The sequence below is a fragment of the Lynx canadensis genome, chromosome A1 (genome assembly GCF_007474595.2).
Source record: "Lynx canadensis isolate LIC74 chromosome A1, mLynCan4.pri.v2, whole genome shotgun sequence".
NCBI classification, from domain to species: Eukaryota; Metazoa; Chordata; class Mammalia; order Carnivora; family Felidae; genus Lynx; species Lynx canadensis.
The window spans coordinates 1,698,468-1,720,429 of record NC_044303.2 but is presented as its reverse complement, the minus strand read 5'-3'; the positions used below and the strand labels follow the sequence as shown (position 1 = coordinate 1,720,429).

At 55.1% G+C, this 21,962-nt stretch overlaps 3 protein-coding genes across 4 annotated transcripts in view; 1 reads left to right on the top strand and 2 right to left on the bottom strand.

Moving 5' to 3' along the window:
• Positions 1–3,505, top strand: part of EEF1AKMT1 (EEF1A lysine methyltransferase 1) — a 31,829-nt gene extending 28,324 nt beyond the window's left edge. The window contains exon 5 of the mRNA XM_030307624.1: positions 472–3,505. Coding sequence (XP_030163484.1) covers positions 472–536 — 65 coding nt within the window. The 3' untranslated portion in view covers positions 537–3,505. The remainder of the gene's footprint in view (positions 1–471) is intronic.
• Positions 2,203–20,397, bottom strand: IL17D (interleukin 17D). 2 transcript variants are annotated; one of them, XM_036064253.1, is made up of 3 exons: positions 20,383–20,397; positions 19,731–20,026; positions 2,203–2,544 (listed from the first exon to the last, which is right to left on the bottom strand). In XM_036064253.1, the coding sequence occupies exons 1-3, from the start codon at positions 20,395–20,397 to the stop codon at positions 2,226–2,228; spliced, it is 630 nt and encodes a 209-aa protein (XP_035920146.1). In that variant the 3' UTR covers positions 2,203–2,225. The 2 variants fall into 2 exon arrangements, with proteins under 2 accessions (XP_035920146.1, XP_030163502.1); XM_030307642.1 differs by lacking the exon at positions 20,383–20,397 and having other exon boundaries at positions 19,731–20,083.
• On the bottom strand, positions 11,905–17,905 carry LOC115508652. Its single transcript, XM_032592346.1, has 2 exons — positions 15,855–17,905; positions 11,905–14,187 (listed from the first exon to the last, which is right to left on the bottom strand). The coding sequence occupies exons 1-2, from the start codon at positions 15,871–15,873 to the stop codon at positions 13,544–13,546; spliced, it is 663 nt and encodes a 220-aa protein (XP_032448237.1). The 5' UTR covers positions 15,874–17,905; the 3' UTR covers positions 11,905–13,543.
• Positions 20,398–21,962: the final 1,565 nt, after the last annotated feature.

Here is a 21,962-nt window from a genome sequence, read left to right as displayed (position 1 = left end):
ACCTCCTGTGTGCCAGGCACCATACCAGGTGCTTTACAAATGGTGTTCCGTCCTCACAGTGACCAAGGAGGCGGCACCACCCATTATCAGTGGGAAAAATGGGGCTTAGATTCACCGGGCAGCGCTTCCTTTGAGGAGTGGCCCACAAACACCCAGCTGCTCGGAGAGCCAGTGCCGGTTATATTTTCGCTAGGGGTGGAGACTGCACCTGGCTTACAGGTATCTCCCAGGGGCTCAGTACCTGGAACACGGCAAGTGCTCGAGAAATATTAAGTGTATGAATATTCCATTCAGAGAAAAAATACAAAGAAAGGTTGCTTTTCTGGTTCTGTAGAATGGAAAGCTAATTTCTTCCACTGGGAATGTGCTACCGTTTCACAAGCTAAGTTTAGGTAAGCTAATAATACAATAAAATCGTGATCTTTTCTCCAAATGTTTATTCTCCTCTGATGTGCACTATTTATATTTGAGGAGCAACTGGAAAACGATACCCAGCAGTGGCAGTGACTGAAAAATTACTCAAACCAGCGGTTTGAAAAGCACTTTTTAACTTACGAATTTGATGTTGTTGAGCTGGCAATGAAAGTTTGCTCCAAACCTTCCGCTTTCTGGACAAGAACGTACTCCAGATATACTACCACTAGGGATACCTTTTTTTTCCACATTCACCACCGCTTCAGAGGTGGAACGGAGAAGAAATTCCCAGACTGTCTAGAACTGTCCACAGCTAGCACTTTCAATTTTGAATTTCTGAATTTTTGGAAAATCTGGATTTTGCTCAGCAATGTGTTTTTCATGTCCAACTTCTGTCATTATTTAGCACAAGTTGAAAGTTCTCTCCGTGAACCTTCCCTCCAGATCGAACTAAGGCTGATTCTCGGCAACTAGGAAGCTAAAGCTCCGGGATTCGTGCAGCCCCCGAAGCTTGAGAGTGAAAGACACTTCTTGGTTTGGCTGGGGTGTCACGGGAGAGAAGACGGACGGACTTTGCAGGAGCAGTTGATCTTTCAAAGACCAAATGAGACTTAATTTAAATCTCAACCACGGAATTAGGATAAAGTGAAGACGGTTAGCTTCCTCTGGAAATCAGCCGAGCCCCAAGAGAAACGCACGCGGCCAACGTACCCTTCATCCACCGTTGCTTTAATGATTTAAAAAGAAATCCTCGCTTTTACAAATAATGGTGTTCAACCTACAGAAGAGACTATGGATTCAGCTCACATCGCAGGGTGTGAAAAAGAGGCCCCCAATACTGACTTCTGGGAATGGTAAGTTGGCCGGCTTCTCCCATTCGCTAGTTCCTGAGGCCCTGAGACAGACTTGGATTCTAGACACGTGGCAGAGACCCCACATTCTACCTCTCGCCTCATCCCTCCACCTCTTACTTGGCCCCACTTGCTTTCAAAGCGAAAACAAATGTTCAGCTGTATGAATCTGCGGCCACACGTAGGCTCCTGAACAAACCAAGTCTGAGATCCCTGGAACCCCGGCCTGGGGGCGCGAGCAGAGCCCCGGGGCTTCCCTGTCCTCCGCGCGGCAGCCTGCGGAGACCTTCAGCCGAAGCGGGTCACGTTTAGCCCCGTCCGTTCTGGTGTGGTCAGCGACTGGGGCCTGGCCGACCGGGGACGGCCACCGCGCCATCTAAAAAGTTTATCTGAAGATTCCAATCGTGCTTCTGAAAAAATCTTGCCAGAGCAAGTGAAAACGAAATGGTTAGAAAATACACGTGACGTAAAAGGTTCTTAATAGAATTGCTCAAACCTCCTTCTATAAAAATAGCTTTTCCTCCGTTGAAAGCAGTGGAATAAAAAGGCAGGTATGTATCCCACCTTTTTAAAGCAACTGCCTTCCGGAAGCACCACCTACCACCTGGCTCCGGAGGGTCACCCCTCCCCCTGGAGGCCCTGACGGTGCGCGGCGCTGCGGGGAAGGCTCGGAGCCCGAGGGCCGCCGCCGCCGCCGCACGCCGCCGCCAGCCACCTGGGGCAGGTCCCGGCCGCACGCCGCCGCCGCCGGCCTGACGTCGCGTCCCCGGTGACTTCCGGCAGCCTGCCCTGGCCGCCCCGCTGCTTCCGCCCGGAAGGAAAGCGGGGGTGGGAGGGCGGCCGGCCGGGCCCAGGGCCCGTCCCGCGCAGGCGCGTCCCGTTGTCCCCTTCGCTCGCTGCGTCCTCGCTTTCTCGCCTACGACGCGGCTCCGGGGACGCGGGCCTCGGGCAGCAAGGGCCTCAGGGCCGGCCCGGCTTGTCGCCGGGGCCGAGCAGAAGCCTGGCGCCCTGCTTGTCCATGCTGGAGTTGACGGCGTCGGCCTCCTTCTCCTGCTCGGGGACGCAGGTGCAGCCCACGGGCACGGTGACGTACTCCTCGGTGTACACCCAGCGGCCGCCCGCGCAGGCCGAGGTCCGCCGCAGGATGACGGTGGGCATGTACACCGGGGCGCTCCGGAAACGCAGGTCCTCCTCCCCGAAGAGCCCGGTCAGGCAGCCCCTGCACAGGCAGTAGGCCTCGGGCAGGTACTTGGGGTACCTGGCAGGGTCGTAGGAAATTCTGCAGGGAAGAGGGCGCGGGCTCAGTTCGTGCCCTGGGGCAACGGAACACACGACGCGCGGAGAGAGGGCAGCCTCCAAAAGATTTCGGCCTCGGGACCGGTAAGCCTGGGGACCACTGGTTACTGGGGCCGGCAGCTAATTCGGCAGGCGGTTAGCGTCCACGCGAGACCCCGATCTAACAGGTCAACCGTGTGAGTCCGCCGGATGGCAAGCGGTGAAGACAGGGTTTATAGCTACTCTCAGGCCGTTCCTTGACAACGCTCTCAGAGTCTGCGCTAACGTACATAGAAAAGGAAAATGTATATATTCACGCTAATGCCTGAAATCCATCACCAAAGTTACAGGCTGGCAGAGGCAGCAGGCGGCTTGAGAGAGAGGCCGGGGGGCCGGTGAGACAGTGGGGTGCTCACTGACAGGTGACCGGTACACCCACCAGAACCTGAAACAGCCTCTGTGCCTCTGGCCACGACTTCCAGCCCTGAGCTTTAGAGCAGCGGTCCCCAAGGCCCCAGATCTGCCTCCCCTCCGGCCACCGGGCTCTGCAGCCCCAGGTGGCCTGCCCACACTGGTCTCCAGGAAGGGGCCATCTCTGCAAGGAGCAGACACTGGCCACCCGGGCTCTGACAGAGCCATGGGCCTTTGCTCGAGACACCTGTCCAGAAGGTCACAAGGTAGGCCCTGTGTCCATCTGTCTGTCAGGGTCTGTGTGCCCTCCTCTGTTAAGGGGCCAAAGCCGCACTGGGGAGGGCAGCCTGGCCAGCCCGGAACACTGGGGAAATGAATGCCGGTTTAAATGTGATCATTTCCATCCTCCGCCAAGGCTCCCTACTTCCTGGTCAGACGCCAAGAACCAACGTGAACACCTACAAAACAGCCTGCCGCCACAACGCCAGAGGAGTCTAGGGCTTGGCGGAGTCAGATGGCTCCCTGGGAGGAAAAAAAAAAAAAAAGCACCTTCAGACAGAACTCTACCCCCCCCCCCCCCCCCCCCCGCCATCATCCCCTTCAGTGAGCCAAGAGGCCATCTGGTCACTAGTGGGGACCCAGGGCCCCTCCCTAATGTCCCCTCACACAGGGGATTGCTATGACCCCAACTTCTCACTTCCATTAATCTCCCCATTGAAAACATGTACAGTCCTCTTCTGAATGTTTCTTCCTCTTCTGGAGCCGAGTCGTAGGGACCCTAAACTCTCAGAGTCAGAAGCCATGACTTCTAACCTCTCAAGCCACACGTTCAGCCCTACAACATGCCGAGCCCAGGAGGCCCCCCAGTGTGCCGTGCCAAAGGGGCCTATGATCTAAGCTTTTAAAAATGAGGTGTGCCCAGGGGTGCCTGGGTGGCGCAGTCGGTTAAGCGTCCAACTTCAGCCAGGTCACGATCTCGCGGTCCGTGAGTTCGAGCCCCGCGTCGGGCTCTGGGCTGACGGCTCGGAGCCTGGAGCCTGTTTCCGATTCTGTGTCTCCCTCTCTCTCTGCCCCTCCCCCGTTCATGCTCTGTCTCTCTCTGTCCCAAAAAAAAATAAATAAACGTTGAAAAAAAAAAAATGAGGTGTGCCCAAAGGTTTTTACAGACAAGAACTCTAGGTGTATATGGTTTCTCATCCGGTTTTGTTAACGCGTGCTCTGAGAGCGGAGTGTGGCTGCACAGGGAGGGACAGTGGCCCGAGCTGGCCCTCACCCTGCAGAGTTTGCACAGCTGTACGTCCTTCAGATGGAAACCCCTCTGGACTGGTTCTCCCATAGGTCCTCGCTGCTAATGACTAAAATTCATCCACAAAGTGAAGAAATTTCCGGTTAAGAAGTGTGTTTGGACCATCCGATTAAAGAACGGGGAGTAGGGGGCTTAGGAGAAGCGGGGGCGGGTGAGCGAGTAGTGGGATGTCCAAGAACAGAGCTGAGGGTTTCTTTCGGAAAGGAGCTAAAAGGTGGGCAGACGGGCAGTGCTGGCCGTGAGTGGGGGCGTGGGGGGTGGAAGCCTGAACGGACTTGAAGCATGGCAGTGCTGGGATCGTTAGACCGACTGGCCAAGAGGCTTCTCCATCGAGAAGCTCGTGTCGGTGAGGCAAGTGTTAACTCTCGGTCAGTGGCTGGATGAGGGTGGGTGGCTCCGGATGTGTCACGAAAGGACACGGGTTTCTTTTTCTGTTTGGATCCAACATCTTTGGACGTTAGTGGACCGAAGCGCGATTGGGTGGGGAAGAGTCTAGAAGCGGTTATCTTCACACAGCAGCAAGTTTACTCGCCGCCAGCTGCGTGCCATTTACACAGTCCGAAGGAACTCGGGGAGCCGTGCATCCCAGAGCGCAGAGCGGTGGGTGAGCTGGACGGCACCTGCTGCACGTAGACAGAAAGGAGGCCAGGGCGCCCAGGAACCGGCAGGGTGCCACGGAGCAGGAGGGTGACCGTTACACCAGAGGACCCAGGCCCACCTGCCACTGGAGCCTGCCAAGAGGGACATCTCCGGGTACGCGGCCACCGTTTGAATGAGGAGGATGAGGTCAGAGGAGAAGTCAGCGGTGACTCCAAGGCTCCCCTTTGGGGTGCCCAGAAGAATGGGAGCAGCATCGCGGGGAGCAAGGGGGCCTCAGACACAGGTGTCCCTGCTGGGGGCTTAGCGCTCGGTCACAGACCCCTTCCGCTTCCCTCTCGAACCCCCCGGGCGGAGTCAGGGTGAGAGCTGATAAATCTGTTACACGCAAACAGGAGCAGGGCAGGGTGGGGCCGTCTGCACACTCGAGTGATCTCCGAGGCCCCGACACTGAAACTACACCGATCTTGTCTGTTCATCCTTCCCTCCAACATGAACACAAAAATAGTAGCTGAAAAAGACTTTCTGAGCTTCTTACCGCTACTCTTTCCTGAGTTCTGCCATCAGGAGCTTTTGGAACGTGGTGAGCTCTCCCCTCGCGAGGACTGATGAAGCTGTCCGCCGTAACGTTCCAGCTTTTTCAGCCTCCTCTGTGAAGCCTCATTCCCACCCCTCACTGGGGTACGCGGGTGAGCTATGGGGGTCCGTGTCGGGAAGAGTCCAAGCCCTTTGCCTTGCCTTCAGAGGCCTCCACCACGTGGTCCCCACACCTCTCCAGCCTTCGTGTCTCGTCCCTGGCGCGTCCCAGCCTCCGGTCATCCCCAAGCAGAGTGCCCCCTGCAAGTGCCGCAGCTAAGCGTTTGCTCGATGCCCTCGCCCCCAAACCAGTGTCGACTCAATGAAATCTTGCCATATTCAGGGTCCAGTTCAGATCATTAAAAGTTTTCCAATTCCCTTAGTCAGTTAACCTCTTTATGCCCCACATCCTCCTAACACTGGGTGCCCGTGAGATAGAGCTTCACTTTCTCTACGCCTTCCCCTGGGAGGGAGGAGGCGGGGCCGTATTTCTACTCATCCTTGTGGCCTAGCATGAGAATAAGAGTTCGGTGGCTGGTGAGCTGGTGACAGTGGGTCTGGACCACACAGCTTCCTGTCCTTCATACCCTGAAGTCCATATGAGACCGTAACTTAAAGTTCAAAGGGAAAGGAATTTGTACCGCCTCCAGTCACCTTCAGCATTCAGTCAACACCTGAGTGCCAGTGACGTTTCGGACGGTGAGGATGTAGGTGAAACACGTATCTACTGTACGTCCGGGGAGACAAATGCACACACACTTAGAGGGTGTATCCAGCCATGGCAGCGGGGGAGGCTTCCCAGCAAAGGCGGTTCCTGGGTGGATTCGTCCAGATGAAGAGGGGAGAAAGGGTAGTTAGGGCACAGGGCAGAGCCTACAGTGGAGGGACTAAGTCGGTGTTAGGAACCACGGCCTAGACGGGGAACTACAAGATGGGCTGGAGCCATCTGTGGAGCCTGGGTCATTAGGAGGCCTCCAATTCACGGCCAAATTTGGATTGGACCCTGAAGGCAATGGGAAGGATGTTAAAAAGGTAAGTGATCCAATCAGATGGGATTTCAGACAGATCTTTCAGACTACGGGGTAGAAGATGGTCTCGATTCCTTGAGAGAGATACTGGCTGCAGGTGGAGATTTTTAAATTATTAGCATATAGTTAATGGTGGTTAAGTAAGATCATTCAGGGGAGTGTATGGAGAGACAAAATGAAAGATAGGGAAAACCAAATTTTTTTTAGTTGTATAATTTTTTTTCAGTTTTTCAAAATTTTTTTACATTTATTTTTTTTAATTTATATCCAAGTTAGCGTATAGTGCAACAATGATTTCAGGAATAGATTCCTTAAGGCCCCTTACCCGTTTAGCCCGTCCCCCCTCTCACAACCCTCTGTTTGTTCTCCATATTTAAGAGTCTCTTATGTTTTGTCCCCCTCCCTGTTTTTACATTATTTTTGCTTCCCTTCCCTGTGTTGATCTGTGTCTTAAAGTCCTCATATGAGTGAAGTCATATGATATGTGTCTTTCTCTGACTAATTTCGCTTAGCATAATACCCTCTAGTTCCATCCACATAGTTGCAAATGGCAAGATTTCATTCTTTCTGATTGCCAAGTAGGGGAAAGCCAACTTTTAAGGGAGAAGATGTCTCATTGTCGAGATTGCCAGAATCAGGAGTGGCGTTCCCTGAGCCAAGGAAGGCAGATGCTTTAGAGGGGCTAGTCAAAAACTGGAGTTGATTGGGCTGGTTTACTGGAAATATAGGGACAGAGGAACACGTTAAATGGCACCGTGAGGATATGACCAACAACATACAGAATGTGGGAAACTCAGCACATGTTTGTTCCAAGCGGGAAAGGGAGGAACCCAAAAGAGCACTGAGTAGAGTGACCTAAGTCCCGGGCATGGGGTGTCGCTGGCCTGCTTCACACCTGCTGTCTCGGTGCAGTCGTGAGTCGAGCAGCCTTCTACTTGCAGTGTCTCCTTTTGGATGAAATATTATGGCTTAAAAAACTTATCCAACCCAAACTGAGGGACATTCAACAAAACAACTGACCACACTCTTCAATGTCACAAGAGACAAAGACCTGAGGGACTGTTGCAGGCTGAAGGCCACTAGAGGGTCCAGACCACCAGAGGCAACGTGTGAGCCTGGGTTAGATCCTGGAGCAGAAAGGGGGTATTGGTGGGCTGCCCTGAATAAGGTCTCCAGATTATAGTACTGTCAATGCATGTTTCCTGCTCTTGATAATTCTGCTGAGTTATGATGCTGACGTTTGGGGGATCTGGGTAAAGGGTACATGGGAATTCTTTGTACTGATTTCACAAATGTTTTTTGTTAGTTTGAAACTATTTCAAAACACAGACTTAAATAATATAACAGAAAAAATACAGAGAAAAAATTTTTAAGTTTAAAAATGCTTATAATCGAGGAATTTTGACCTGACTGAATATTAGAAGATATCAGGGAAGTATTAACTTCCAGTGTGTTAATGGTACTGTGTGGTTTTATTTAACAGAGTCCTTATCTTTTCGAGATACACATGAAATACATGAGTGTTCACACACACACACACACACAGACACACACACAAATAGTGCTAAATGCTTGTGAAGTTACACAGTGCCCTGGGAATTTGCCAAATGGAAGGTCTGTAGTGATTATTATTTCGGCAGAATTTTTAAGCTCCCAAGGTGGGCACTGGGAGAGGGTGTGGCCCCTCCATGAATGCTCAAGCCAGCCCCCCAAAGCAACACAAAGCCCACAGACCACCCTGAACGTGCGGGTGGCTCAAGGCTACCGCGCCAGGGAAGTCCGAGGTGGCTTTAGAGAACAAGGAGGGCTGAGTTGGACGAGGGAGGGGGAGGAAGTGCTGAGCAACCCACCCCCAGGGCAGGAAAGCTGGAGACCAGGTGGGTGGGAATCTGCGAGCAGGTGGCTGCAGCTGGAGTGCATGCCTAAGTGTGCAGGGGGTGAAGATTTAATAAGAAATGTGACGGGTACAGGAGCCTTGAAGATCAGAGCAAAAAGTCTGACTCTCCTTTCCAGACCACCAGAAGCCACACAAGGACCCGAAGCACGTAGAGACATGATTAGTGGATGTTTAGAGAGATCATTCTGATAGGGGCATAGACCCACGTCCAGGACAAAATCAAGGCTGGGGCAGCCTCTTCAGACTCAGTTTCCTCCTCTGGAATGCTCGTGTGACCTGGGGGCATCAAACATCCCTTTCGATTCCAAACAACTGGGATTTGTCTTTCTCTGCACCATAGCGCGCACGTACCGACCCATGTACCAACCCACGTACCGTCTGTGAATGACGGGAGAACTGACAGTCACCCGATGCTGTGATGGTCAGACGGCTCATCTGACAAAATATCTACCCCACCCCTACCGGGCAAGTCCCCCCAGACTGAAATTTCCACTGTCACAGTAACACCTCTGGGCTAAGGCATTGTGACAGAGACATCTGCCTGCCCCGGCCTCTGCCCGGTCTGTGGGACACAAAACATAGTAAGAAGGCGTAAGCACTGATGGTTTTCAAATCGTGGTTTTATGACCAGGAGGTTTCTCTTAAAGTAGAAATGAGCTACCAAAGGAGGGGACACGATGCATATCGCACCCCGACACCCAGTATTGTAGGTATCGACGCCAGCAAGCACCGTGGAAGACAAAAAGCTCAAGACAGACACACTGTGAAGGACACTAGTTGGGGGAGGGAAAAGAGGTCAGGAGAAAAGGTCTGGAAGCTCAGAGGGCCAGGGGACAGACACGAAGCCAAAACCTGTCACCCCAGCCTCCTGCCTCGAGACTGAGGAAATTACCAGCTTGGAGTGCTTCCTGGTTAAGGAAAGCCGCCACAAAAACGAGACAGAAGAAACTCCAACAGGGAGCCTTTGCTCTTACCAAACATGGAAATGCAACCCAGCGAGAACCCCGCACGGCTGTCTTGCCTCCTCGTAAGCAATAATTCTTTTGTCTTCACATTTTCTGCATGCTGCCCCGTGGAAGCTTGGCACGGGAACATACTTGAAACAAATCAAGTTTTCCCCTCTGACGGGATCCAAAAGTGTCCCTGGGGCCACGTGTGAAGCTTGGCTTGAGCGCATGACAGCTGGCCCAGCTTAATCCAAGAACAAAGGACAAGTCCTCCAGGGATGATTAGAGGTGATTGAAACTGAGCTTGGAGAGGAATGCAAGTGGCAGAGGAGACAGAAAAGAGCACTGCCCCTGGGACCCTGAACTCGGTAGGAAACAATTCGAAGCGGTTCCGCGCGGACTGCCACCGGGAGAACAATGAGTACGTTCCAGCGGACAGACCGCAGCCACGCGCTGCGCTCTACCTGATGCCCAAGTATAGCCGTGGGATTTACTGGCACAAACCGGCCGGCACGGCTCACCTTCCCGCTTTGCGAAACACAGACGTATTTTGATCTCAAAACAGCAGAGGCCCAGTATGATTGCTTCGCAGCCATTCCAAGACCCCAAACCCAGGTACAAAGTGGGAGAAAATGCCTTCTCCAGTTCAGACTGGAGACCCACAAGGGCCGAAAACGAAGCTGCCTCAGGGGTCATGGTTTGCCAGATCGTAAGGTCAATGAGTTCAGCTCAATAGACGTTTTTTGAAGGGCGGGATGGAGTCAATACGAGACTCGAACCTAAAATTTCAGCCCAATTTAGTTAGCGACGGTGACACTGGGCAAGTCATGGCCCCTGCCTGGTTCTTTGTGGTTGAGTGGATGGGTCTGATCCAGGCTACTTCCCCGAGCTTCTTGATGGCAGGACTGTTAATGTGGTATTTTTTATGTCTTCTGCTTAGAAAGGACACCGTAATCCATGGAGTTTCTGAGATACCAGAGAATTCCCCAAATTAATCTGGAAAGTCGGTGCAGTTCTAAGCAAAATCCCCGTAGATTTTTCTTAGAACTTGACAAGCTGATCCTAAAACTCATAGAAAGAGAAAAAGCCCAAGAATACTCTAGACAATTTTGAAGAAGACGGAGGGGGACTCGCTCTACCAGATATCAAGACCTTCTGAAACCACAGTAATACAAAGACATCTGGCAGCCCTCGGGGAAAGCTGAGGATAAGCAACTTCCCTTCCTGAGAGCTAAGATTCCTCTGAAAAATAGCCGTCTTCCTGCCCGGGAGATAGGCAATAAAGAGAAGGCAGAAGCAAGAATTTCCAAACCGTGGTTTTCGGACCACCTGCATAAGAACCGCGTGGGAGTCTGTTAAAAACAGATTCTCACACTTGACCCTTGAGTCAGGAGCTCCACATGCGGAGAAGCTGCCCAAGTGACTCGTCTTGCTCACTTGAAGTGGGGACACCGACCGTCAGCAAAGTCGGCAACATCCCCGGGAGGTGGTTAGCCATATGTAGATTGACTGCGTTGACGGCAAACAACCGATGATTGCCTTTTCCCAAATTTCATGATCCCACCAGTTGCAAGAGTCTAACTAATGCAGAAGGTCACTGTTCACCCAACACGCAGTTGGCATTGTAGAGGATGGTGTGCAGATCTCACTTGCACTTCGCCGGAGACACACAAAAGGGCTTCCGGAACCAGTGATCACTGTTCCCCCACCCCAGAGATCTGCAATTCACGGCCCCGGCGCGGGGCCGGGGTGTTGGTAGTTTTTTAAAGCCCCCTAGATAATTCCAGAATGCAGCCCTGGCAGAGGCCATTACGTCTCCAGGTCTAAGAGAGATAATGAGTCACTGAGATGGGGTTTGTGTAACCTTCCAACCTTGCCTTTTCTCTTTGGAACCAGCCCCACAGCTGGGAGGGGGTGGTTATGAGACCATGGGGGAAAGAATGGTGCGTGACGAGGCCCAGAGCTGTTCGCCCGCCAGGGAGTAGCCGGGGTCATGAGGACCACAAACAGATTCCCTCCACTGGAAAGCTGTGGCCAGCAGCCTGAGCTGCACCCCCGCCTCCATTCCCCGAGGCCTGAGAGGGCCAAGATCTTCAACGCATGCTGCCAAGGAACTCTGGAAAATGCTCTTCTGGCCCCTCCAGGGAAACATCAGTTGTGCATTTCTCCCGAAAGAGGACATGGAAAAAACGGGCCCGGGAGAGCAAAGTCTGACCTGGCACCTGATGCCGGGAGTCAGAGCCCCAGCGGGCTTCACCTGGCCCTCTTCGCCGGCCAAGGAGAGTTAGGGGTCAGCCCTGCCCCTGTGTGGGGACTGAGGTTAACTTCGCTGTGATCCTGAACTTGGCATCGGGGTCGGCCCTGAAGCCCAGCCAGCGAGGCAGGCTCCAGAACTGACCCGGCTCTCCTGCCAACCGGGCTGGCTCCGGGCTGCTGGGAACCTGGAAGGGCTCCGCCTGTCCGCCTTCTCCCTTTATTCAAGGGGGAAACTGAGGCACCCACAGGGCGAGGGGCTTGTCCAAAGTCTCCTGCTCACCTAGCTCAGCCCCACGCACTGCCCTGCCCGCACAGGCCAGCTGCAGCTGCGTGAGTCTGCTCTGCAGAGGGGAGAGGAGGGGGGTAGTTGGTAAACTAAACCTACAGCCAGAAAATCCATTGACGCCACGTAAAATCCGCTCATCCGGGCGATCAGGGAAGCCTGGAGAGACAGTGATGGCTTGGAAAAGAATGTGGAAGACAATTTAGAGAAAAAGCTTTCCCAGAGGAAGGGGGAGAAAGGGAAATCAGAATGAGGGCCAGAACTGCTCAAAGGGTTTCATTCTTTTGTCACGGCAGATGCCACACATTCAGTGCAGCTGGGAAATATCTCTTCAAAGGAAAAACATAGCTCATGCCCACGGGGTGGCTTAACTATCTGCAGAATTTGGGTTCAAAGCCATCTTTGATGTGTCCGTCCTTGGGGCAGGCGAAGCTCCTGCGTGCAGAAGGGTGGCGCCCACCTTGATCTGAAACGAACCAGCTGTTGCCATTCATTGGTTACGAGGAATAACTTATATCAAAACATTAGCTTAGACTCTATTTAATTCTGGAAGAGTCCTCAACTAGATCACTCTCTTTGACCTCATTAATTTGGTGAGCAGGGCACTGTCCTTCAGAATCTTCATGTGTCATTTCTGGAAGACAGACACCGTAAGGAATTTCACTTCGTGGTATGTGTGTTCCTTCCAGGACTTGGCTCAGTGTTTCTGTTGGTATTAACGGTACAGACATTTTATTCAGGTGAGGAAATTTGGAAGAGGTGACGATGGGATGAAATATTATCGTCATCCCTGGCTGCTCTCAGAATGCCAGAGCAAAGCCCGGGCAGTTGAAGAAAATAACTATCAAAGCAAAACCACGAGCGCATCTATTTTCAGAGAGAGACTTTAATCCCATGACAATGCTCCGTGACAATGCTCTTATTTTTACCCTGGGAAGCAGTGATAGGTGCAGTAGAGCCTGCAGTATTGAGTAGCTCGGAGAAAAAAAATCTACGCGGTACTGAGGCGAATCAGAGGTCACATCCATAAAGAGCTTTTTGGGGGGGAAACACCAACATTTCTTCAACGAGGTGCTGCGGCTCCTTCTCTACAACGCGGGGCTCGCTGAGCAGGGCACCCCCTCCCCCCGCCGCCTTGCCCGCTGTGACTGGAGACCCCCCACCGGGCAGCGGGGGGGGGGGCGCTGCTCTTGCCCTGTCCCCCCTCCTCCCCGCCCCTCCCCCGGCCCTTCCGGTCGTGCGCCCAGCGGCACCTGTGCCGACGCACCACGTACAGATACCCCTCGGAGGCAGACAGGCTTTCTAGTTGGTTCTGAAGCCGTTCGAATAACCGGAAGATTTGAAGCAGGGACGCTGGAAAAAGTGAACTTGTTGAGGGGAAACGTTACTAACGACCGAGACAGGACGCCCCCAGTTCCAAAGATCGCCCGGGACAGGCCTCCCCGAGAAGCCAGGCCCCGGGCGCGGGAGACGGCGGGTCGGCGCGGCGCCGCCCCCTGTCGGTCACGGTGGGCGCGGCGGCACCGCCGAGGTCCCGGGCCGTGGCCCCTCCCTCCCCGTGGGGACCCAAACGTGCGAGTGCCCCAGGGGAGAGGGGCATTTGAGAGAAAGATGACATTTTAAAAGGGGGCTGGGTGCAGCGGGGATAACTTCAGCATTACACTCCCAGCGTTTCTCTCTCTCTAGTTAACGCTCACTCCTTTCACGCTTGTAAAAGCGACACGACGAGGGGAAAGTGGTGTGAAAGGCGGTGCCCGGCGCAGGCAGGAGGCCAGCGGCAGGGACTGCGCTCCGAGCACCGCCCGGGCTCGCCAGGATTTGGAGTGGACGCCAGCGCTGCTGCCGTGGCCGCCCCGGGAGACGGGACGGTTGGGGCTGGCTGGCCCGACGGTCTGCAGCGGGGGAGGCGAAAATACGCTTCCCGTTCCAACCCTTCCCGACGAAAATCCTTCCCGAGTGCGGCGTTGCTAAACATCCGACGATCGCCCGACCGGAACGTGAAGGTCGTCCCGGAAATGGGCATCGCCGGTCTGGCCCAGGGGGCGGTGGTCACCTCGCCCGACCCACGCGTGAGCCGGAAGCTGTTGCTGCTGCCGTGCCCCTCTTCCTGAAAGTCACCTGCTGAAAGCTCTGGAACTAGGGAGTGGGGCCAACTTGGGTTCTGCACGGGCACGGGAAAATACCAGCCTAGCCCCTCTGGCGCGGGTGCCGTCGGACTCTCCTTTGGCTGTTCCCCCACCCCCACGGCCCCTGCCACCCGCGGGAAGGATCTGCCCCCTGGGGGTCTCACCGCGTCTTCCGGCTCCAGGGTGGTGGCTGCCTGTGTCTTTCTTTTTCTTTCTTCTTCTTTTTTTTTTTTTTAATATTTATTTATTTTTGAGAGAGAGAGAGAGAGACAGAGCATGAACGGGGGAGGAGCAGAGAGAGAGAGGCAGACAGAATCCGAAGCGGGCTCCGGGCTCCGAGCTGTCGGCACAGAGACCGACGCCGGGCTCGAACCCACAAACCGGGAGATCATGACCTGCAGCTTAACAGACTGAGCCACCTAGGCGCCCCACGTGGGCTGTTTCTAAGTCACTCGCTCCCCCAACCCCCCCCCCCCCCCACAGTGTCCTGTTCTCTCTCTTCTTTCCTACTCCCCCTGTTTCTTCTTTCCATTTCTTCCTTGCCCTTCCTCTGATCCTGGAGTTATTGTCAAATAAATTTAGGTGCAGTCTCTTAAATTCCCAGGAGGAAAAGAGTTATATAGAAAAGCAGTAAAGCTTAAAATTAAATTGTTGTGCATGACTCCTATCCTAGAGAAAAGCTATCTTTAGACCACGACCCAAAATTGAAAAATATAAACAACTTAAAAATTATTTCGAGTATCGGTGGGTGTTTATTTTTGAGGTTTCAACGTAAATGAGTGATGTGTACCTTAAACCTTAATAAACCTCAATGTTCTTCCAATACATTTCTTACTATGTCAATTTGGCTTTGAAAAAAAAGCTTAATGAGCAATCACATGGATTTTATTTTTGGCATTTTGTTTCTAAAGCTTAAGAGAAACAAACATGATGCCACAAAGTAAATGAGAAAATATTTTTATATTCTGGAAGTTGAATGCTGCTTTTCTTACTAGCATACTGATGGGAAGCGTGGGCTCAATGGAATCAGAGGTCCGGGTTAGGCCCTGGCTCTACCATTTAATGCCTGTCCCCTGGGCCGGTTTCATGCCCTGTCCAGGCCTGGGTCCTCGGACGCAGCACAGCCCAGCTGTGGGGGCACCAGGGCTCCATCGGATCTGCGGGGCCTCCTCTGGAAGCCCTACGGCCTGTCAGGGCCGTTCTTTTCAGACCAGTGCCCTCCCCACATCGAAGGCCGTTGTTACCTGCTGAATTTTGTTTCTTCACTATCTGCTTTTTCCTCACAGTTGGAGAATTTCCCTTTCTTCTCTCAATTTAAAAATTAAGATGTTTTTGAAATAAAAAACACATGCACATGGCCGAAAATTCGAAGGTAACAAAGGAGTGAAAAGTAAGAGTCCTTCCTACTCTCTGTCCCCGGTTTCCAGGCTCCCCCCCCCAAAAGGCACCATGATAACCAGGCTCCAAAGGGGCCCCAGTGTGTGTGTGTGTGTACATTTTCAAGTACCACTTTATACATGCATATGTTATGTGACAGCTTGTCTTCCAGCACACAAACGCAGGCAGCCTGCCGTCCTCACTGCACTGCACGTTGCCATATCCGCCTGTGTGCAGTGATGGGCTGCCCGCCTCAGGCGGGTGTGCAGCCACCCCATTCCTCTCTCTGGCTGTTTTTACGGCATTTTGTCCAACTGGTTGCCTTTTGGGGGAGGTTGGGATGGAACTGCTGGGTCGAATTTGAAGTGTGGACAGCTAATACCCGCTTGTCCCGATTCGTATCCTCTGCGGTATGAGAATGCCTTCCCCCGCCTTGCCAAGAGAGCCTGACGGGCACCCCCAAAATAAATAAAGGTTTCTCGGCATTGTTTTGATATGCATTTCACTTACGGTGCCTGAAACTGGGCATCTCTTGGTGTTCCACACGACTGCCATTCGATCCTCCTTCCCCAGGAACCGGCCACAGCTTCTGTTCCTTGTTTCAGTACACATTTTTGCCACTGGTTTACAGGAACTCTTTAGGAAAGGAGCCCTTTGGGACGTGGGTTACGTCTCCCAGTTTGCCTCTGTATCTTTCTAATTTTATTTTACTTTTTATTTTGCCAAGAAGAAATGGCATATAATTGTGTAACTGAATTTATCGGTCTTGTCTTTTACGGCTTTGGGGGTCTGTGAGCTACTCTCTAACGCTCCACTCCCAGGCTGTAACTATAACTGACCATGTTTTTTACGTGTTTGTGGTTGTATTTTTACATTTAAATCTTTGAATCATTTGGAATTTATTTATTTGTACACGGAAGTGAGATAGAACCGTGTTTTTTCCAGCTGGCCACTCAGTTGTCCCAACACCATTAATGGGATGATCCATCCCTGCTAAAAGTAAAAAGCCACCTTATAATCCAGATTTCTGTTTTAAATTCCATCGTATCCACCTAAGTGGTCCTTTCTGTGCCTTTCAGTATTTCTGACCGACAGTCCGTTTCCCCGTCCATCCTCCTTAAGAGTTCTGACTGTTTCTAGCCTTAAATACCACTTCCAATTCCAAGCTCACGGCTGCACGGGGGAGCACGCTCTTCCCCCAGGTTACGCGGGCACCGCGACACCGCGAGGAAACCGACCCTATCCTTCCACACACCTTCTACACGCAAGAGCTTTGGAGCTTCCCGTGCACTGCTTTTCCCAGGCTCCCAGGGACTCAGGAGGCAGTGGGAAGTGGTCAGAGGCCAGGAGGGCGGAGCCGGCTGCCGGCGGGAGAAGGCCGGGCCTGCGTCAGCACCCAGCAACGTGCAGTCCTGACCAGTGCCCATCCCTCGAAGACTGTCCTTCCTTCCCAGGGGGAGAGCCTCCGTTCGCTCACCGGGGGAGCAACTGCCTCGCCGTCGCTAACAGTAAGACAGATAACGCAGATGATGCCACCAGCCACCTGATGCGGACGTAACCCCCGCTCCCCGGCTCCGCACAGCACAAAGGCTCCACGGGCAGACCTGGGCAGCCTAGGCCAGGACCGCTCCATGCCGTGTGTTGCTCTTGTCCGTGACCTCCCTTAGCCATTCCCTCCTCCCTGCGGCTCCTGGATCTTTCCTAGGGGACACAGGTGTCAGTCCCCAGGAAAGGTAGTAAGGACGACTCAATTTAACGTACTATGCAGAATTCTAGGGCTGACAACGCCTGACCCGTGCTCCAGCCCCGATCTCTCCTTCGGCCTGCCACCTGCGGGCCACGTGGTCATTCACGCATCTGCTCCTCTCGGGCACATAAAACTCAACGGGCCTAGTGCTGAATTTACTTCCTTCCAAAAAATGCTCCTCATTCACTTTTTCCGTTTTGCTTAAATACCATCAACAGTCCAAGGCAGCAATGTGGGACGTGCCCAACAAGAGGTCTTGAAGAATCACTGCTGTGTGTTTCGCTTCTGCCTTTCGCCCGCAGCCTAGTCTGGGAGGCATCTATTTGCCAGGAGAGATTAGAATTCATTGTAGAAAAATGCAGAGGTAGCACTTCTGTCTGGAAAAGCCAAGCTGTCGTTTTGAGAGATCTTCCAAGTTTCTTTAATGCTATTTAGCATATCAAAGGTATAACATGAGGTTGGAGGAAGAAGGATGATATAAAAGTCCACCCTTTTGGGCTGTGGGAATGGCGGGAAGAAAGAGGGAAAGCAAGAGAATGAATGGTTCAACATGTGTGTCCTGAGGGCATGAGGTGAATGAAGAGATGATGAAGGCAGGAGGTGGGGTTCTGGGCCCACCGTCCATGGTGGGAGGGAGCTCAGCCACAAGGGAACTCGGTTCTTTGCCCAGTAGCCAGGAGAAGGTAGGCCCACTGACCAGCAGGTGGAGGCTTGGAGAGGCCTAGATTGGTTTCAGACAAAATCATTACATTTTCTCTGCACATCTTTTTTTTTTTTTTAAAGGTTTCTTATTTATTTTTGAGAGAGAGTGTGAGCAGGGGAGGGCAGAGTGAGAGGGGGACAAAGGACCTGAAGTGGGCCAGACAGCAGAGAGCCCGATGTGGGGCTTGAACTCACCAACCATGAGATCATGACTCGAGCCAAAGTCCCACGTTCAACCGACTGAGCCACCCAGGCAGCCCTCATCTATGTATCTATCTATCTATCTTTATTTATTTAGAGAGGGGGGTTGGGGCAGAGAGAGAGAGAGAGAGAGAGGGAGAGAGGGGATTCCAAGCAGTCTCTACTCTGTCAGCATGGAGCCTGATGGGGGCTCCATCCCATGATGGAGACCATGACCTGAGCCGAAATCAAGAGCCGGATGCTTAACCGGTGGAGCCACCCAGGCGCCTCTCTCTGCACATCTTAATAGCTGTGTGGACTAGAGCCTGGAGGCATTACGCGTGTTCTACCCTTTCCTTCCCCCTCACTCCCACGTATGATCAGCATGCATCACGTCCTGTCACTTTCACTTCCGTAAGTAATAGCTTTCAAACGGATCCCAGTCTCCTTTTCTCCCCTGCCACCGCCTGAGTTCAAACCCTAACTGCCTTTTGCCGGAAGTACTGCGCTGCGTTAGTCCGGCGTCTCCCCCTCCCCTCCCTCCCTCATCAGGGAGGGCTTCCCAAAACACAAAGCGGTCGCACGACCTCCCCGAGCAAGACACACCCTGCAGGATGCATTTCGGACTGGCGGCCTTGCTCCTAAGGCCGAACCTAGCTCCCGCTCCCTCTGCAGCCACTGCCGGCCACGCACAAGCACACCCGCCCTCCGCTTCTTCAGGCTCTTCCCCCTTCCCATCAGCCACTGCTTCCCTCGGGCCCACCCTTGTCCTCGCTCTTTCACTGAGGCCTCTTCCACGTGTGGCGGTGTCCGGCTGGCTGTGAGCCCCTCGACGGCGATGACAGTCCGCCGAAACAGCGGGGAAGAGGACAGTCGCAAGTGCGCGCCGGACACACTCCGGCCTCACTACTCCCTGCTCAGGCCCCAGGGCACCCCGGCCTGCCTCGCGCGCTGCTCCTTTCTTCCGAGATGACCCCTCTACCAGGCCAGTCTCGGAATCACGTCCACTCTCCGGCATCCCTTTCCAACGCCACTTCGATCCCCCGCACCGCTCGACACCGTCCCACTCTGCGGCTTTCGCGTCAAGTCACGTGCTGCCTCGCACGACGCTTTCTTTCCCAATTACCCCCACGCCTCCCTTAGACTACACTCTCAGAGGACGGGCCCCTGACGGTTCAACGCTCAGCAGCGCCTGGACCGCCACGGGCACTCGAGAGGTCTGTGGCCTGCCACACCAGGACTTCCACGCAAGCGCCTCCCGTACAAAGCGCTGGAAAACTTCATGAAGAACCACCTGGCTTGGTCCTCCGCGTAGCCCATCGAACTACACACCTGGCCAAGCACAGGTACTCAAGAAACGTCCGTTCCACACCCTACAGCGAAACGGTAAAGAGCGGGAAGCACGTTTCCTCCCAGGGAGGCGACAGGGCTTCCGTGGGCACGAACCGCTCCCCACCCAGGTTCTGCACCTGCTCCGCCCCTCCCCCCCCACCTGCCCTTCGTCGCCCCGTCCGCCCCGCCCCGTCACCCCCCCCCCCCCCGCCTCGGACCCACCTAGCGCCCTCCGCCCCACCCGCCGCCTCCCGCCTCCCGCCGGCCCCGCCCCGCCCCACCTGCCCGCCTCCCGCGCGCCCCGCTCGCCCCGCCCCTCTCGCCACCCCGCTCGCTTGGCCCCCGCCCTGCCCCGCGCGGCCCCACCTGCCCCGGCCCCGCCCGGGCCCCGCCCCGCCCCGCCCCGCCCGGGCCCCGCCGCTCACCTGTAGGCCCACGGCGACACGCTGCGCAGGTTGGTGGGCGGCCGGAAGCGCCGGTCGCCGGGCCTGCCCCCTGCCGGGCAGCTCGCGTTGCGCGCCTGCTCGCGCGGCCCCAGCTGCAGCGTGTGGTGGAAGGCGCCCAGCACGCCGGCCGCCAGCCGCCCGTACAGCTGCTCCAGGAGCTCCTCGGGCCGCTCGGCGCAGCCCCGCGGCCGCGCCGGGCGTCTGCTCGCCCTCAGGGCGCCCGCGGCCCGGCCCGGCGCCAGCGCCAGCAGAACGCCGACCGCCAGCATCCAGACCTGCGAGACAGGCCGCCGCTCAGCGCCCGCGCCCCGCCGCGGTCTGGGAGCCGGTGGGCGCCCCCGCCCCCCCCGCCCCCCCCCCCCGCCCCCGTCGCGCCGCGGACCGTGAGGCCCGCCCGGAGGATGGGTGCCGACCAGACGGGCCCCCGAGCGCCGCCCCCGCCCGCCCGCCGCCCCAGGGGGCCCCGGGGCCCTGCCCAGCGCCGGCCCGCGCGCCCCGGGCCGCCGCCGCCGCCGCCGCCCCGAGCCGGGGGCCGCGCGGGGGGCGGCTGCGGGGTGCGCGTGTGCGTGTGCCTGCCGGGCTGCTGCGCGCTGGGCTGCGAGTGCCTCTGACGGCCGCCCGCGCCGCTTACCCCCGCGCGCGCCATCCCCCCGCGGCGGCGACGACCTCGACGCTCCGCTCGCCGCGCCCGGCCGGCCAGCGACGCCGCAGCCCGCCGCCCTCAGACTCACGCCCCCACACCCTCGTCATCCGCCCGCCTCCCTCCCGCGGGGGCCGCGCGGCCGAGGAGGGGCCGGCGCGGGGTCCGGGGTGCGGGCCGCCCCCCGAACCGGACTCGGCGGCGGGAAGTCCCCTCGGGCGTCTCCTCCCCCCGCGTCGGCAGGCGCGCGGGGACGGGCGGGCGGCACGAGGTCGGCGGACCGGGGACCGCGGCGGGGCCGCTCCGCGCGCGTCGGGGACTGGCGCGCGCTCGCCCCTGCTGGACTGCGCGAGCCCGCGAGCCCGGGACCCCCCGCCCCCGGCCCCGGCCCCGGCCCCGGCCGTCTGGAGGACGGCGGCGCCGACTCGCACCGGCCGACTGTCGCGGCTCCCGAGGCCCGGGACGTGTGCTGCGCGGCGGCCGGGGAGGAGAGGCCGGGGTGGCCGGCCCGGCCGAAGGAGGCCCGCGAGGAAGGAAGGACCCGGCCTGCAAGCCCCCACGGCTCGAAAGTGGGTTAGGGGAGAAAGGTTGCGGCTCAGGGCAAAACGATTCTTCTCGCAATGAAAGCTCTCCGAGAACAGAACGGGCCATCTGGAAAAGGAATGAGCTAAGACCTAGAAGGATTCTCCTCTGGAGGACGACTTCCTCTTCCGAGACTCCGTAGTTCTAAGAAATAACTATGTTAGCGATCACAAAGTCTCCTTTTCACAGGGTGAGAGGCCGTATTGCCTTTCCCGTCAACACTCATGAAATGAACCTTCTGTGCCTCTTCTAGCAACTCTGAAATCAAAGCACTACATCTGTAACCCAACTTGTGTTTTTACGTCTGTGAGTGGGCATCCCCCGGTCTGTTACGCTGTTGGCGGACTCCTACTCCGTGATACCTGTGAGTGCAAGTGGTCTTGTAAAATAAGCCTAACGGTCTGTGAATAAATTAAAACAAAAGTATTTAAATGGGGGAACTAGAGACTCCAAGAACACAAGAAGACTTGCTCGTTTGTTCATTCTACAGAATGATGCTTTTTAGGTGGCAGGCTAATGAGTCAACGGCCGTTTTACAGAAGTCCTTCGCAAATGAGAACAAAAAGACTGATACCAGCCGAGAGTGTAGAAAAGAGGTAATTTATGGCTCCCTAAAGGGTCTGAGGCTTTGGTATTTGACTACCCTGGTTGTCTACGAGGTAATTTGTCCACTTGATTCCACTACGTTTCAGTTATGCTGTGTAGAAAAACAACCCTTTTACATGCCTTGAACGTTGTGTAACTGAAGAGTTTCGGAATTACTGCTAAGAATCCCACTGAAATCTCCATTTTAAGCAATTTAAGCCATTTACAGCCCTTGGTGAGTAAACATTTGAGGTTATAAAACACTTTTTTTTCTGACTGGCAGATAAACTGTTCGTGTTCTCTGTTACCTTTTCTGGTAAAATGGGAATAAAGGTCTGTACTCAAATGCTGCTTATTTTGTATTTGATAAAAAAATGTGGGAGGCCTCTAGGAGAGAGAGAGAG